At 66.6% G+C, this 17680-nt stretch overlaps 1 protein-coding gene across 1 annotated transcript; it reads right to left on the bottom strand.

Moving 5' to 3' along the window:
* Window positions 1–44: 44 nt before the first annotated feature.
* LTBP4 (latent transforming growth factor beta binding protein 4) lies at window positions 45–15683 on the bottom strand. Its single transcript, XM_075021339.1, is given in 28 exon segments — window positions 45–369; window positions 372–473; window positions 1205–1330; window positions 1431–1841; window positions 2432–2584; window positions 2703–2849; window positions 3688–3816; window positions 3903–3971; window positions 4254–4550; window positions 4650–4775; window positions 5126–5257; window positions 5990–6121; window positions 6202–6324; window positions 7136–7261; window positions 7342–7467; window positions 7548–7667; window positions 8448–8573; window positions 8652–8777; window positions 9818–9949; window positions 10738–10923; window positions 11007–11153; window positions 11332–11496; window positions 12021–12143; window positions 12234–12296; window positions 12388–12490; window positions 13083–13324; window positions 13439–13648; window positions 15445–15683. Coding segments are annotated over 28 exon segments (4482 nt in total). The 5' UTR covers window positions 15665–15683; the 3' UTR covers window positions 45–49.
* Window positions 15684–17680: the final 1997 nt, after the last annotated feature.

Genomic DNA, 17680 nt, shown 5'->3' with positions numbered 1-17680 from the left:
CCCAAAACGGGGGGGGTGGGGATGAAAACCACCCCCAAGCAGCCTCATTTTATAGAAAACCTTTATTCTGTAAAAGTGGTGGGGGGGGTATCCCCAAACTGACCCACTCCCTGCCCCCCCTGGGATGCTTTACCACAGCACCCCGACACGGGTGTGGGGGGGGAACGACACAGAACCAGGTGCCAGCGAGGGCACCCACGGGTGTTCCCCCATGGTCCGGGTGGGGGGCAGGATGGACCCCCCCCCCATCAAATCCCGGATCCTTTATATATATAAAATATATATATACACACAATAAATATAGGGCCCCCAGCGTGGCGGGGGGGGTCCTCAGGCGTGAGGGCGCGTGGGCAGGCAGCGGGGGGGGGCCAGTGCCAGGATGTGGCCGGGGGGGCACAGACAGCGATAGGAGCCGGGGGTGTTCAGGCAGCGGCCGGGCAGGCAGAGAGCTGCCTGTGAGCACTCGTTGATGTCTGGGGGGGGTAATGGGGGGGTTATTGGGGGGGGGTACACAAAGAAGGGGTGGTTGCTGCTTGGGAGGAGTATGGGTGCTGGGGAGGGGGGCTGAGTGCAGGGGGAGGGGGTTTGGGTGCAGGGGAGGGGGTTTGGGTGCCAGGGAGGGGGTCTGGGTGCTGCGAGGGGAGTTTGGGTGCAGAGGAGGGGGTCTGGATGCTGGGGGGGGGGTGTCACAGTGCTGGGGGAGAGGGTTTGGATGCTGCAGGGGGAACGACTGGGTGCCAGGGAGGGGGTCTGGGTGCCCAGGAGTGGGTCAGTGTGCAGGGGGAGGGGGGGGGTCACAGTGCTGGGGGAGGGTTTTGCATACTGGGGAGGGGGTCTGAGTGCAGGAGAGGGGGTTTGGGTGCTGCAGGGGGGGGTCTGGGTACCAGAGAGGGGGTCTGGGTGCTGCAGGGGGGCTTTAGGTGCAGGGGGAGGGGGAGTTGAGTGCTGCAGGGTGGGGGGAGACTGGGTGCTAGGAAGGGGGTCTGGGTGCTGGGGAGGGGGGTCTGAGTGCAGGGGGGGGGAAGGTTTGGGTGCTGGGCAGGGGGTCTGGGTGAAGGGGAAGGGGTCTGGGCTGCCAGGGGGGTGTTGGGGTGCCAGGGGGGTGTCAGGGTGCCAGGAGGATCAGGGTGCTGGGGGGGGGGGCTGGGTTCCAGAGGAATCAGGGTGCTGGGGGTGCGTGTGTCAGGTTTGGGGGGGGTCTCACCGACACAGTCCAGCCGGGCAGGGTCCAGCCGGTACCCCGGGTCGCAGTCGCAGGTGAAGCCGTCGGGCACCCGAACGCAGCGCCCGTGCTGGCACCCACTCAGCACCCCACACTCTTCCTCCCCTGCTGCAGTGGTAGGGTTGGGGGGGGGGATGTCAGGATTGGAGGGGGGGTCACCACCGCCTTCCCCCCCCCAGTCACCCTTCCTGTACCCCAAAAAGCTCACCATCTTCCTCCTCTTCATCCTCACCCTCCTCCTCCTCGATGAACCCCCCGGTCCCATGGGGTTGGTAGGACCAGGGGGGGCCAGGGTGGGGGTCGGGGGGCTCGTAGCGGGGTCCCCGGGGTCGATGGGTGAAAGGGCGTCGGGGGTCCTCGAAATCGTCACCCTCATAACGGGGGGGGGTGTAAAGAGGGTCCCCCCGGGGGTCGTAACCCCCCGCCGTCCCCCCGAAGCCGTAGAGGTCGTAGTCGGAACGGAGAGGCGGGGAGGGGACGCGGGGCCCCCCGAAAATGTCGGGGCCGTATGGGAGCCCGTAAGGGGGGGCAAAATCTGGGGCATATTCATAGGAAGGGGGGGCACGGGGGGGGCCGTAGCTGGGGGGGCGCAGGACGTTGCAGAGGAACTCGAAGTCATCTGGTGGGGGGGTAGAAGGAGAAGGTGAGTTTGGGGGACCACCACCCCATGCAGCCTGGGGGGGGGCATGGGGGTCCCCATCATTGGGGATGTAAGGGGACACCCCCCATCACTGCGGAGGCTGCAAGGGACCCCCCCCCATCACTGGGGAGGCTATGGGGATGCAAAGGGGTCCCCATAATTGTGGGGGCTACAAGGTGTCACCCCATAACTGGGGAGGGGGGCTACAAAGAACACCCTATTATTGGGGGGGGCATAGGGATGCAGGGCCCCCCCCTTCACTTGGGTTAAGTGGGGGGGGTGCAGGGGGCCCCCACATTGCCAGAGGGGGTCAGCAGGGTCCCCATTATGGGGTACAGGGGGTCTCCCCCATTGCCTGGGGGGTGCAAAGGGGTCCCCATTATGGGGGTGCAGGGGGTCCCCCCCATTGCCTGGGGTCAGCGGGGATGCGGTGGGTCCCCATCACAGGGATGCCTGGGGATTGGGGGGGGGGGAGCGTGTGCCCCCGTATTGCAAGGAGGGTGATGCCAACCCAGCACCAATCCTGGGGTGGGGAAGATTTGGGGGTACCGAAGGAGGGGGGGTGTCACCTGAGTGTCGGGTGGGGCAGAGGGCGCAGTCCATGCCCCACGCCTGCCCGTACAGGCAGCAGCACTCGGTGTAGGTGACCTGCCTGTCCAGCCGGGGTCTGCCGCACACCAGGTCGACCCCCACCTCCTGCCAGCACACGGCCTGGGCAGCATCTACGGGGCAAATTTGGGGAAGGGGGGACACCACACACACACCAGCATCAGGCGGCGGAACCCGACCTTCCTTGCCCAGCACCCCCTCCCCACCACCGCCCGCAGGTGGGACCCTCACCCAGGTGGGTGTCGTTGGCGACGCAGCGGCGCTGGGACCCGTCCAGGACCAGTGGGGGGGGGCAGGAGCAATAGTAGGAGCCCACCGTGTTGACGCAACGACCCCCCAGGCAGGGCTCTGCCTCCTCTGCCCCGCACTCGTCGTTATCTGGGGGGGGGGAGAGGGGCAGAGGGTTAGGCGGGGGGGGCAGGCAGGGGGTCAGGGTGCAGGAAAGGGTGAGGGTGAAGGCAGGGATGGGGATGCAGGCAGGGATTGGGGTGCAGGCAGGGGGTCAGGGTGCAGGCAAAGGTGAGGGTGCAGGCAGGGATTGGGGGTGCAGGCAGGAATTGGGGTGCAGGCAGGTACTCAGAGGTCAGGGTGCAGGCAGGGGTTGGGGTGCAGGCAGGGATTGGGGTGCAGGCAAAGGTGAGGGTGCAGGCAGGGATTGGGGGTGCAGGCAGGGATTGGGGTGCAGGCAGGTACTCAGAGGTCAGGGTGCAGGCAGGGATTGGGGTGCAGGCAGGGATTGGGGTGCAGGCAGGGGGTCAGGGTGCAGGCAAAGGTGAGGGTGCAGGCAGGGATTGGGGGTGCAGGCAGGAATTGGGGTGCAGGCAGGTACTCAGAGGTCAGGGTGCAGGCAGGGATTGGGGTGCAGGCAGGGATTGGGGTGCAGGCAGGGGGTCAGGGTGCAGGCAAAGGTGAGGGTGCAGGCAGGGATTGGGGGTGCAGGCAGGAATTGGGGTGCAGGCAGGTACTCAGAGGTCAGGGTGCAGGCAGGGATTGGGGTGCAGGCAGGGGGTCGGGGTGCAGGCAGGGGGTCAGGGTGCAGGCAAAGGTGAGGGTGCAGGCAGGGATTGGGGGTGCAGGCAGGAATTGGGGTGCAGGCAGGTACTCAGAGGTCAGGGTGCAGGCAGGTAGTCAGAGGTCAGGGTGTAAGCAGGGACTGGGGTGCAGGCAGGGGGTCAGGGTGCAGGCAGGGGTGCAGGCAGGAGGGGGGGGGTCTCACCCACGCACTGCAGGTGCTCCTGCTCATAGTAGTAGCCGCTGGGGCAGTAGCAGCTGAAGCCGGGGGAGGCGTTGAGGCAAACCCCCCCCCGGCAGAGCTGGGGCCCGAAGAGCTGGCACTCGTCCACATCTGGGGGGTACGGGCAGCGTCAGGGGGTCCCCAAAGAGGGGGGGGTACCCCAGTGGGCACCAGGCCCGGTTGGGGGGAGCACTCACCTGCCGGCGAGTCTTGGGGGCCGGTGGGGGCTCGGCCATGCCCGTGTGGGCAGACGGCAAGGTGATCATCTTGGGGGGGGGACAGACGATGTGGTCACCAAGATGGGTCCTGCCCGTACACCCCAATCCCTGCCTGTACACCCCATCCCCTGCCCGTATACCCAGACCCCCGCCCGTGCACCCCATCCCCTGCCCACGCACCCCAATCCCTGCCCACGCACCCCCTCCTGCCCCCCCCAACCCATGACACCACCAGCACGCCCACGCCAAGGGCTGAACACCCCAACTGAGGGGGCTGGACCCCAGGGGGGGGCTTTGGGGTGTTGAGGAGGGGGTCCAGGGAGGTCCTACCGGTGCCGGGGGTCGGGCAGGGCTGGGCAGGGCATTGGGTGCCCCAAGCCCAGCCCAGGCTGCAGCAGCATTGCTGCTGGGTGACGTTGGGTGCCAGCACCCCACAAGCTTTGCTGAAACAGGCGGCCGTGCCGGGGGGCTGGGGAGGGGTTTGGGGGGCAGGAGGGGGGACGCAACGCCCCGTCACAGGGTCAAATTCATCCCGGCTGTCGGGGCAGAGGCAGAGGAAGGAGCCTTCGACGTTCTCGCAGCGTTCGGCCCCGCAGACCCCCCGTAACGTCTCGCATTCGTCCACATCTGCAGGAAACAAGATTAGATTGGGGCAGGGGAGGGCGTCCCCAGGCGTCATCGTCGTGCGTCGTGTCGTCCCCCCTGTCCCAGGTCCCCCTGCCGTACCCACGCAGTGGTGGCCATGGCGGGCGGTTTCGTAGCCCGGGTCGCAGGCACACTGGAAGGAGCCGGGGAGGTTGTGGCAGGTGGCGTGGGCTCCGCACAAAGTCCCGTTGGAACATTCGTCCACGTCTGAGAAAGGGGGTGGGAATGTTTTTTGGAGGGATGGTCTGCGGTGGGTGACCCCACAACCCTAGCGCAGTGCTGAGCCCACCCTGGTGTTGGGCTTCTGCGTCTCTGCGCAGCGTGGGGTTGGCCCTCGGTAGCCCTGTGCCCCGCGGCGTGGGGCTCGATGTGCCCCACGGCATGGACCTTCTTGTACTCTACCCCATGGCATGGTCCTTGCTGTCCCCCATGGTTCTTCTGCAACCCTGTGCCCCATAGCATGGTGCCTCTGCCCCTCTGAGCCCCACGGCACGGTGTCCCCATCCCTTATGGCATGCTCCCCTAACCCCCCCAGTGCTGCCCACCCCGGCACTCACCGACGCAGTCCCCGCCATCACCAAGCCGGTAGCCGGGCTGGCAGTCAGTGATGCAGCGGTAGGAACCGGGGATGTTGTCGCAGCGCTGGGCACCGCAGAGGCTGGCGCCGTACTCCTGGCACTCGTCCACGTCTGTGGGGACAGGGGGGGACACCCTGGGGCCAGCCGGGGGGCACGGCAGGCTGGGGACACGGGGGATGCCCCGGCTCCAGGCCAGGAGCAGCCCCATGTCCACCCTGGTCCCCATGTCCATCCTGGTCCCCATGCCCATCCCAGTCCCCACATCCATCCTAGTCCCAGTGCCCATCCCAGTCCCTGTGCTCATCCCAGTCCCCATGCCCATCCCAGTCCCCACATCCATCCCAGTCCCTGTGTGCATCCCAGTCCCCACATCCCCCCCAGTCCCCATGCCCATCCCAGTCCCCACATCCATCCCAGTCCCAGTGCCCATCCCAGTCCCCGTGCCCATCCCAGTCCCCACATCCATCCCAGTCCCAGTGCCCATCCCAGTCCCCGTGCCCATCCCAGTCCCCACATCCATCCCAGTCCCAGTGCCCATCCCAGTCCCCGTGCCCATCCCAGTCCCCACATCCGTCCCAGTCCCTGTGTCCATCCCAGTCCCCACGTCCATCCCGGCCCCCATGCCCATCCCGGTCCCCACATCCATCCCAGTCCCCGTGCCCATCCCGGTCCCCATGCCAGTCCCCATGCCCACCCCAGTCCCCACATCCATCCCAGTCCCCACATCCATCCCAGTCCCCGTGCCCATCCCAGTCCCCATGTCCATCCCAGTCCCCATGCCCACCCTCGTCCCCATGCCCGTCTCACTGCCCACGTCCATCCCAGTACCACCCCGGCACTCACCGACGCAGTCCCCGCCGTCGCCGGCGCGGTAGCCGGGCTGGCAGTCGGTGACGCAGCGGTAGGAACCGGGGATGTTGTCGCAGCGCTGGGCACCGCAGAGGCTGGCACCGTACTCCTGGCACTCGTCCACGTCTGCGGGGACAAGCCACCCTCGATGCCAGCCCCTTGGGGGGGATGCCAGTCCCTCCCTGGGGACAGCTGCAGCCCCTCACCCTGGCACAGGGCCTTGTCGGCGTCGGTGCGGAAACCCGCCGGGCAGTGACATTCGAAGGAGCCGTCGGTGTTGGCACAGCGGCCGCCCTCGCAGACACCCCCGCGCTGGCACTCATCCACGTCTGCCGGGGGGGGACACGGGGTGGTGGTGGGGGCACGAGGAGAACCACGGTGGGCACGGGGACTGGGATGAGCATGGGGACATGGGGACTGGGATGGGGACCAGGATGGGTATGGGGACATGGAGACTGGGAAGGGTGTGGGGACTGGGATGGGCATGGGGAGATGGGGACTGGGACAGGTATGGGGACCAGGATGGGTATGGGGACATGGGGACTGGGATGGGCACAGGGACCGGGATGGGCATGGGGACATGGGGACCAGGATGGGTATGGGGACATGGGGACCAGGATGGGTATGGGGACCAGGATGGGTATGGGGACATGGGCACTGGGATGGGCACAGGGACTAGGATGGGCATGGGAACATGGGGACTGGGACAGGTGTGGCGACCAGTATGGGTATAGGGACATGGGGACTGGGATTTGGCATGGGGACAGGTATGGGGACCAGGATGGGTATAGGGACACACGGACTGGGAAGGGTGTGGGTCCATGGGGACTGGGATGGGCACAGGGACTGGGATAGGTATGGGAACATGGGGACTGGGATGGATACAAGAGACCAGGATGGGCATGGGGACTGGGGTGGGCATGGGGACTGGAAAGGGCATTGGACATGGGGACCGGGATGACCATGGGTACCTCATGGTGGGCACAGGGACTACGAGGGGCACAGGGGACCAGGATGGGCATGGGGACTATGACTGGCACAGGGACTGGGATGGGCAGAGGGACTGGGATGGGTGTGGGGACCATGATGGGCACGGTGAGCACGTTGGGCAGAGGCAGGGGGGGTGCATGTGTCACCCACCGGCACAGGCGGTACCCTGGGGGGTGCTGGTGTAGCCCTGGGCACAGAGGCAGGTGTAGGAGCCCTCGGTGTTGAGGCACTCGCCGTGGGGGAAGCAGAAGTCGCCCTCCAGGCACTCATTGACGTCTGCGGGCACGCCACGCCATCAGGGCAGGCGACGGCGGTGAGGGGAGACACGTGGTCATGCCGCGAGGGTCCCCACTCACCCGCGCATGGACCACCGCCGGTGCCCACCCGGTAACCGCGCTGGCACTCGCAGCGGAAGGAGCCCTCCGTGTTGGCGCAGCGGCCGTGGGGACCGCAGGGGGAACCCACTGCGCACTCGTCCACATCTGGGGGGGCAAAAGGGTTACGGAGGGGTCTCGGGTAGGATTTTGGGGTGCTCCTTGCAGAGGGGACGGGGTGGGGGTACCTGCACAGCGGCTGCGGTGGAGCTGGAAGCCCTCACGGCAGGGCTGGCACTGGAAGGAGCCCGGGGTGTTGATGCACTCTTGGCCGGGGCAAGCAAGGTGGTTCTCGCACTCATCGATGTCTGTGTGGGATGGAGAGGTCAGGGTACTGGCACGGTGAGCCCGTGGTGTGGTGACCCCATGGCGCGTTGATGTCATGGCATAGGGAGAGCATGGCATGGGGAGACCACGGGAAGGTGAGCCCATGGCACAGGGAGACCTTGGTATGGTGAGCCCATGGCACGGGAAGACCATGGCATAGTGAGTTCATGGCACGGTGATCCTATGACATGATGACCCCCAAGACATGGTGACCTCATTACACAGGGAGACCATGGCATGATGACCCTGAGACATGGTGACCCCATGGCATGGTGACCTCATTGCATGCGGAGATCATGGCAAGGTGACCCCCTGGCATGGTGACTCCATTGCACCTGGACACCACGGCACGGTGACCCTGTGCCATGGTGTCCCCTTGGCATGGTGAGCCCACGGGCCAGTGTCCCCAAAGCCTGCTGACCCCCATGGCATGGTGACCCTATGACACGTTGAACCTATGGCATGGTGAACTCATTGCACCAGGAGAACATGGCATGGTGACCCCATGGCACGGTGATCCCATAGCATGGTAACCCTATGGCACAGTGACCCTATGGCATGATGACCCCAGGGCACGGAGACCCCATGGAATGATGACCTCATGGCACAGTGACCTCATCTCATGGTGAGCCCACGGCACCATGACCCTATGGTAGGGCGATCCCAAGGAACGTTGACCCCATGGCATGGTGACCCCACACCACGGTGACCCCCCATTATGGCACAGACTCATCCCCCGTACCCCCCGTCCCCCCACTCACCCTGGCAGGGCTCATCCGGCGCCGTCCCCCGGTAGCCGGCGGGGCAGGTGCAACGGTAACCACCGGGCAGGTTCTCGCAACGCCCATGGGTGCAGGGTGGGGGGCTTTGGGCACACTCATCCACATCTGCGGGGACACGGGCCGGGTTCAGGCCACCCAAGGACCCCAGCGTCCGGGCAGGTGGCAGCCGGGGTCCCCACTGACCTTGGCAGTCGGTGCCAGCGGCGCTGGGGCGGTAGCCGGGGGAGCAGAGGCAGCGGTAACTCCCCACCGAATTCTCACAGCGACCGTTGGGGCAGGGCCGGGGGCTGCGCCGACACTCGTCCACATCTGGGGAGAGCACAGGGTGGGTGGGTGGGTGGGTGCAAGGAGGGGTGGGTGCGCGGAGAGGCGGATAGGAGAGACGGGTGCGTGGAGAGGTGGGTGCATGCACGGAGAGATGGGTGCTGAGAGGGATGGGGGGGTTCATGAAGCAATGGGTGCATGGAGAGATGGGTGGGTGCGTGGAGAGATGGAAAGGTGGGTGCGTGGAGAGGTGGGCACACAAAGAGACGGGAGCTTGGAGAGGTGGGTGCCCCAAGGGATGGGTGGGTGCATGAAGAGATGGGTGGGCGCACAGAGCAATGGGTGCATGGAGAGATGGGAGTTTGGAAATGTGGGTGCTCAGAGGGATGGGTGGGTGCCTGGGGAGACAGACAGGAGAGGGGGGGTGCATTGAGAAATAGATGGGTGCATGGAGAGGTGGGTGCCCAGAGGGATGGGTGGGTGCGTGGTGAGATGGAAAGGTGGGTGCGTGAAGAGATGGGAGCTTGGAAAGGTGGGTGCCCAGAGGGATGGGTGGGTGCATGGAGAGGGGGGTGCATGCATGGCGCGATGGGTGGGTGCATGGCGAGATGGGTGCTCCGAAGGATGGGTGGGTGCATGGAGCAATGGGTGCATGGAGAGATGGGTGGGCGCCTGGGGAGATGGAAAGGTGGGAGTTTGGAGAGGTGGGTGCATGAAGAGATGGATGGGCGCCTGGGGAGATGGGTGGGTGCACGGGGAGTTAGACGGGAGAAGTGAGTGCGTTGAGAAACAGATGGGTGCATGGAGAGGCTGGTGCTCAGAGGGATGGGGGGGGGTGAGTGGGTGCCCAGAGGGATGGAGGGGGGATGGTGGTGAGTGGGTGCCCAGAGGGATGGGGGGGGGGTGGTGGTGAGTGGGTGCCCAGAGGGATGGGTGGGCGCATGGAGCGATGGATGGGTGCCCAGAGAGCTAGACAGGAGAGGTGGGTGCACGGAGAGGTGGGTGGCTGCACGGACAGATGGATGGACAGGGCCCCCGGTGCCTCGTGTCCCCCCCCCCACAGTCCCCCCCCCCACTGCCCTCACCGATGCAGTGGGTGCCCTGGGTGCTGAGCCAGAAGCCAGGGTGGCAGAGGCAGGTGTAGCCGCCCTGACGGGGGACGCAGCGCCCGGGGCCGCAGATCTGGGGGTTCCTCTCGCAGACGCTGCCGACGGCTGCTGCAAAAGGCGGGGGGTAACGACGACGGGGGGCGGGGGGGCCTGGGCACGTGCGCGTGCAACCGCGCACGCTCGTGCAAGCACCATCGAGTGCGTATGTGCAACGGTGCACGCTTGCAACTGCGCACACGTGCAAGGCTGTGTGCGTGCACACACGTGCGTGCAACCCCAGATGCCTGCAGCCCTGTGTGCAACTGTGCATGTGTGCAGCTCGGCGTGCACACAACCGTGCGTGCGTGCAAACTGTGCATTTGTGCAGCTGTGCAAGAGTGAAACCACACAGGCACGTGCAACAGTGCACGTGTGCAATCATGTACACTCTGCTTGTATGCAATGGTGTGTGTGCAAGCACGCACGCATGTGCAACTGTATGGGGGTGCACCCACGCATGCACCTGCTTGTGCATGCACGCAACTCTGCACGTGCGAGACCACGCACGTAGGTGCAACGGAGCATGTGTGGAACCCTGCACACCCGTGCAACTGCGAGCAACGAGGCATTTGCACAACAGCACACTCGTGCAACCATGCACAGAGCGCACCTGCAACCGCACCCGTGTGTGCAAAGCATGCACGCACGTGCACACCTGTCCGCACACACGTGGAAGCATCACGCGCAACCGCGCGCTTCCGTGCGTGCAGCCACGCGTGCGTGCGATCAGGCACGCATGCAACCACACGCACCCGCGCAACCGTGCACACGCGTGCAACCTCACGCTAAACCCGCGTGCATGCAAATCTGCAACTGTCCGTGTCCCCCCCGCCCCGGACCCCCCCCCAAACCCCTACCTGGGCCCGGCCCCTCCCGGGTGGGCAGGGTGGGGAAGGGTCCCACCAACCCCTGGGTGGGTCGTGGTACCACAATGACCTCGGGGGCCGGGGGGGGTCTCTCGGGGACCCGCGGCGGCCTCGTGGGGACGGGTGGCATTCGGGTGACGGGCAGGGGACCTGGGTGCCGTTCCTCCTGCCAGCGGGCTACAGGGGGAGGGAGGGGGGTGAGGGGGACCCCGGCAGGCGTGGGGTGCTGGTTAAGGGTGGGGGGGCAAATGGGTGCTCACGAGTGGCGGGGGGGGCGGCGGTGACAACGCGGGGACGTCCGAGGGGGATGCGGGCCAGATCCTGCCCCAGGTAACGGGTGTTGTAGCGAAGGTCGGAAGCGGAGTAATGGTAACCGGGACCGGCTGGGCAGATCTCCTTGAACCCCTCTGTGATGGGGGGCAGGGTGTGAAAATTTGGGGGGGGGGGTGTCAACCCCCCAAATCTGCACCCCACCACCCCCCAAGGAGCAGCACCGGAGCATCCTCAGAGCATCCCTAGGGATGCAGGGTGCTGGGAGGGGACCCAGGTATCCCGTGGGAGGGGGTGTTGGGGGGGGGGTCTCACCGGAGCCAAAGGGGGGGCAGCGGTGGCAGGCGGCCCCCCAGGCTTTGCCCACCCGGCTGCAGCAGCAGATCTGGCGGGTGATGTTGCGGAGGGTGGGGAGGGCGCAGCGTCCTTCCCGCAGGACACGGTAACAGGGTCCCCGCGCTTCCGAGATCACCTGGTGGGCTGGGGGGGGGCGGGGATGGGGACACAGCGGGGGGTGAGTGCCCGGGAGAGCCGGCCGCCCCATCCCTATCCCAATCCCATTGCCAATGCCATTCCCAGCCCATCCCCATCCTCATCCTGTTCCTAATCCCCTCCCCATCCCAATTCCATCCCATCCCCAGCCCATTCCCAATCCCAATCCCATCCCATACTCATACTCATCCCAGTCCCATTCCCAATCCCATCCCAATCCCATCCACATTCCCAATCCCACCCCATTCCCATTCCCACCCCTTTCCCAGTCCCATCCCACCCCAATCCATCCACATTCCCAATTCCACCCCAATCCCATCCACATTCCCAGTTGCATCCCACCCATTCCCATCACATCCCTGTTCCCAATTCCACCCCAGTCCCACCCCATCCCCAATTCCCAGTCCCATCCCTCCCATTCCCAATCCTATCCCCAGTTCATTCCCAATCCCATTCCCATCCCAACCCCATCCCACCCCAATCCCATTCCCAATCCTAACCCTGCCACTCACAGATACAGCTGGACCGGGAAGAATCCAGCAGGAATCCCGGCTGGCACAGGCAGGCAAAGCTGCCCCGCGTGTTGGTGCAGACCCCGTTCTGGCAGAAACCCCCCTCCTGGCACTCATCCACATCTGGGGAGGGGGGGCAGAAATGGGGGGGGGTGTCAGACCCCCACACACTCCCCCCTTACTCCCTCCCATATCCCCCCCCCCCCAACTCACCCACACAGGATCCATTGATGCGCTGGAAGCCTTGGGGACACGGAGCATCCCGCTGGAGCAGGTCTGGGGGTGTTGTGTGTACAGAGATGAGACCCCCCCTCTTTTTCCGCCCCCTCCCCATGTCCCCTCTGTGTGTCCCTCCCAATGTCCTTACAGGGGTGGCCGTCGCAGGGTTGGCACTCATGGACCCCCCAGGCCACGCCGGCCCCCCGGCAGCAGATATCCTGGGTGCGGAGACCGGGGAGGGGGGAGCTGCACTGCAGGGGGTGGGGGGGAGAAGAATTGGGATACACCCCCCCCCAGACCCCCACCCATGGGTGGGTGAGGGAGGAGGGGGGGGGGTCTCTTGGTGACTGCATCCCTGCACAGCACCTGTGGTCCCACCTGCTGCATCCCCCCCCACCCCAAGCACCCAGTACCCCCCCCAGCACCCCATCCCAGCACCCATGTCCCCATCCCAGCACCCATATACCCCCTATCCCAGCACCCACGTCCCCGTCCCAGCACCCACATCCCCGTCCCAGCACCCACGTCCCCTCCTGCCACATCCCAGCACCCGTGTCCCCTCCCAGCACCCCCATCCCAGCACCCCCATCCCAGCACCCATGTCCCCCTCCCAGCACCCCCATCCCAGCACCCACATCCCCATCCCAGCACCCCCATCCCAGCACCCCTGTCCCTTCCCAGCACCCCTGTCCCTTCCCAGCACCCACAACCCCATCCCAGCACCCCTGTCCCTTCCCAGCACCCACATCCCCATCCCAGCACCCGTATCTCCTCCTGCCCCATTCCAGCCCCCACCTGTATCCCCATTCCCCCCCCCCCAGCACCCAGGGTAGGGGGTCTCACCTCTCCCCCGCGCAGCTGTCGGAAGCAGTATCCGTACCCGGCCCCCTCCTCACCGGGGGGCACCCGGGGGCTGCTCTGCGCCAGGACACGGTAGAGGGGTGCCGGGCGAGGGGCTCTGGGTACTGGGGGGGCTGTGGGTGCTGGGGGGGTCTCGTCCCCCCCCCGCACCCGTTCTACTTGATGGATGGTGACCGAGGCTTCGGGAGGGTGTTGCACGTGGATGCTCACCATGGACTGGGCACCTGAGGGGGGGTTTATGGGTGCTGGGGGGGGTGCTATGGGTGCGGGGGGGGGACACAGCACCCATTTACCCCCCTCTCCCCCACATTAGCAGTGACTTGGGGGGGGGTCCTCACCATCCTCTTCCTCCCGATAGTTGGCCAAGGGTAGGGTGTAGACGGATTGGGTGAGAGCTTGGGGCCCCCCCGGATTTTGGGGGACCGCCCCGCCCCCCCAGGTGCCGTTAGCGGGGAGGTGACAGAACTTGCCGGTAAATTCGGGGGGGCAAACGCAGCTATCGGGGCGAGCGCAGACCCCCCCGTTCTGGCACAGCAGCGGGCAGACAACTGCAAGGCAAGGTGGGGGGGGTTGGGGGGGGGCACACGACACCCCAATATCAGGACATCACCCCCCCCCAAATAAATCTGGGTGACGATGCTAGCGCAGTGGTGGGTGGTCTAAAAAAAAGGGTGGGGGGCAGCACCCGGATGCCTGGGTCCCCATTCCATTAAAATGGGGGGGGGTAATGATAATTGGGGGGGTGGTGTCTGTCCCCCAGATCCATCCAGGAGAACTCAAATATCCAAGGAAAGGGGACCCAGGGGTCCGGGCAAGCACCCATGGGTCCAGGTTCCAATTTTTTTTTTTTTCTTGGGGCCCCAATGTTTATTTTTCCAAATTCCCGACGTTTTCCAAGCAGGATCCGCCGGGGCCGATGAGCTCATGGCGCTGCGTGGGTGGGATGGGGCCCCACCTTCCCCCCCCTCCTCAGCACCCAGCACCCTTCCTCCCCCCCCCCAAGTGGGAGGGAGTGGGTCCTCAGGAAGGAATGGGAGAGGGTTTTGGGGGACACCCCCGCCCAAGACCCCCAGGTGGGGCTCAGCCTGGGTGCACTGGGGGGGGCTGTGGGACAACACCCCCCCCGGGGAGTTGGGGGGGGCAGGTGCACCCTGAGCACCCTCCCTCTTTGTCCTGGGCGGGGGGGGGGCGCCTGTGCCGGAGTTCTGTGCACCGCAGGGACCCCCCAGTCTGTTGGCGTCACCCCCCTGCACCCCAAAGACCCCCATGCACCCCCAGCTTGCTGGAGCCCCCCCAACCCCCCCTCCGGTCTACCAGACCCCCCCCTTTCATGGGGTGCCAGAATCCCGTGCACCCGACCTCCCCCAGTCTCCTGAAGACCCCCATGGGGTGCTGGACTCTCCCCCGGGTCCCCCAGGCTCCCAGAGCCCCCCCTGCACCCCAACACCCCCCCAGTCCACCGGAACACCCCCCTCAGTTTACCGGACAGTGTGTGTCCCCCGGGATACCGACCCCCCCCCGGTTTAGCGGGCAGTCCCCCCCCAGGGTCCCGATCCCCGTCCTGCTCCACCGGCCCCCTCCCCGAGTCACCGGACACCCCCTCCCCAGGGTCCCAACCCTCCCCCCGGTTTACCGGACCCCCACCTAGCGTCCCGACCCCCCCCCCGGTTTACTAGATACCCCCTCCCAGAGTCCCAACCCGCTTCGGTTTACCGGACACCCCCCCCCCCCGGTTTACCGGACCCCCTCCCGTTTACCGACTCCCCCCTCCCCCCGGGGATTACCGGACCCTCTCCGGTTTATCGGACACCCCCTCCCCAGGGTCCCAAGCCCCCCTCCCCCCCCCGGGGCTTACCGGACCCCCCCCCCATTTACCGACTCCCCCCTCCCCGGGATTACCGGACCCCCCCCCTCCCGGTTTACCAGACACCCCCGTCCCAGAGTCCCGACCCCCCCCGGGGTTTACCTGACCCCCTCCCATTTACCGACTCCCCCCCCCGGGATTACCGGACCCCCCTCCGGTTTACCGGACCCCCCTCCCCGGTACGGACCCCCTCCCTCCCCGGTTTACCAGACACCCCCGTCCCAAAGTCCCGACCCCCCCGGGGTTTACCGGACCCCCTCCCATTTACCGACTCCCCCCCCCCGGGGTTTACCGGACCCCCTCCCATTTACCGACTCCCCCCCCGGGATTACCAGACCCCCCTCCCCGGTTCGGACCCCCCCTCCCCGGTTTACCAAACACCCCCGTCCCAGAGTCCCGACCCCCCCGGGGTTTACCGGACCCCCCCCCCATTTACCGACTCGCCCCCCCCGGTTTACCGGAGCCCCCCCCGGCACTGACCGAGACGGAAGCCGCTCCCCCCGGGGGGACGCCCGCTTTCCAAGGCGGTGACGTTCCCCCCCCGTTGACAAAAATGAACGCAACGACCCCCGGCGCAACGGAACCGGCAGCGGGGGGGGGTGAAGAACAAGCGGAGCCGGGCGGGGCCGGGGCCGGTCCCGGTTACCGGCAGCGCCAGGGAGGCGGCGGCGGCGGCGGCCAGGAGCAGCGCGGGGCCCATCACCGTCGCCTCGAGCCCCCGGGGCGGAGGAGGCGGGGAAATGGGGGGGAGGGTCCGGGGTGGGGCTGAGCAGCCCCCCCCCCCCGCATCTCGGGGGGGGGGGTAGACCACGGCCAGCCCCCGCGGCGGGGCCGCGCGTGGGGGGACGCACGGGGGACTTTGGGGGGATACGGGACACTGGGGGGGGGGCGTTGGGGGGAGAGGGGACACGGGGGACTTTGGGGAGGGATACTGGGGGACACACGGGACATTGGGGAGGACGGGGGGGGGGGACAGGAGACTTTGGGGGGATGCTGGGGGGGGGCAGGGGACACCGGGGAGGGACAGGGGATATTGGGGGGACCGGACAGTTGGGTGGCACAGGGGACTTTGGGGGGGTTGGGGGGTGACAGGAGACTTTGGGGGGATGTTGGTGGGGGGCAGGGGACACTGAGGGGGGACAGGGGATGTTTGGGGGGACAGGGGACAATGGAGGGACCGGACATTTGGAGGGACAGGGGACTTTAGGGGGGATGTGGGGGGGGGCAGGTGACTTTGGGGGGGTGTTGGTGGGGGGCAGGGGACACTGGGGGGGGCAGGTGACTTTGGGGGGGTATACTGGAGGGGATATTGGGGGGTCAGGGGACACTGGGGGGGCGGGGGACACTGAGGGAAGCAGGGGACTTTGGAGGGGACACTGAAGTGGGACAGGGGACAATGGTGGGGTGGGACATTCGGGGGGGACAGGGGACATTGGGGGAGACATTGGGGGGGGACAGTGGATATTGAGTGGGGGGACAGGGGACACTACGGGGGGGGTGGGGGGTGGACCTCGCTGGGGACCTGGGACACCGGGATGGGGACAAGTGACACTTGGACCGGGAGAAGGGACAGTGGGATGGGGACAGGGGACACTGGGGGGGGCTGGACACAGCACGGGGGGGACACGGGACACGTCCCAGACAGGGACATCCCTGAGGGACCTCGCTGGGGGGGGGGGGACACGACACACACGACACAAGTGTCTGTGTCCCCAGAGCCCACCAGGGTCCCCAGGACCCCACCACGGGGCGGGGGGGACACGACAGCGAGGCCCCATCGCCCCCCCCCCTCTCCCCGCTGACATCACCCAGGCTCCTGGGTCCTCTCTCAGGGCGGGAGGGGGGGGTGGAAGGGGGGTCCCGTCTGTAGACACCCCCCCCCCGCCCTGTCTGCACCCTGACGCCCATTTTGGGCAGCAGCCACGAGGCCACGGTGATGGGCACCGAGCCGCCCACACTGCCCCCCCCCCGCCAGGACAGAAAGTAGGGGGGGCCCCAGGCTGCCCAGCCCCCCCCCGCCCCCCCAAGGGGCCCCCCGCTGTGTCGTCATTCCCCCCCCCCAACGGGGGGGGTGACGTCACCCGGAAACATCGTCCTCATCCTCCAGCTGGAGGCACCGGCTGTGCCCCCCCCACACCATTTTGGGTGTCCCCACACACATCACTGACCCCCTTCATGGGGTGGGGTCTACAGGCTGAGGGCCCCCTCCCCCATATAGGGGTGCAATCCATGGGGGGTTTGGGGTGCTGGGTCTTTGGAGGGGGGGCAGGCGGTTGGGGGGGACCTTACATACAGTCATACGGGGGGGGCAGCCCCCCCACCCCAGAGGGGACCCCACATCCTCTATAGGGGAACCCCTAGAGATGCCCACACCACATAGGGGACCCCCTATACCCCATAGGGACCCCCCCAAAGAACCCCCATATACCATAGGCAACTCTGTAACCCATAGCGGAACTCCAAACCCTATAGGGACTGCCCCTAGAGAACCCCCATATCCCATAGGGCACCCTATGTCCTGTACCCCTATACCCTATAGGGGAACCCATATTCCACAGGGGAGCCCCTTATACCCTATAGGAAGCCCCAAAGAGAATACCCACACCCTATAGGGGACCCCTTGTACCCCACAGGGGACCCCATAGAGAGCCCCCACACCCCATGGGGAGCCCATATCCTATAGGGGACCCCCTATACCCCATATGGGAACCCCATA

The sequence above is a fragment of the Buteo buteo genome, chromosome Z (genome assembly GCF_964188355.1).
Source record: "Buteo buteo chromosome Z, bButBut1.hap1.1, whole genome shotgun sequence".
Classification (NCBI taxonomy): domain Eukaryota; kingdom Metazoa; phylum Chordata; class Aves; order Accipitriformes; family Accipitridae; genus Buteo; species Buteo buteo.
This window is presented reverse-complemented; position numbering and strand designations above follow the sequence as displayed.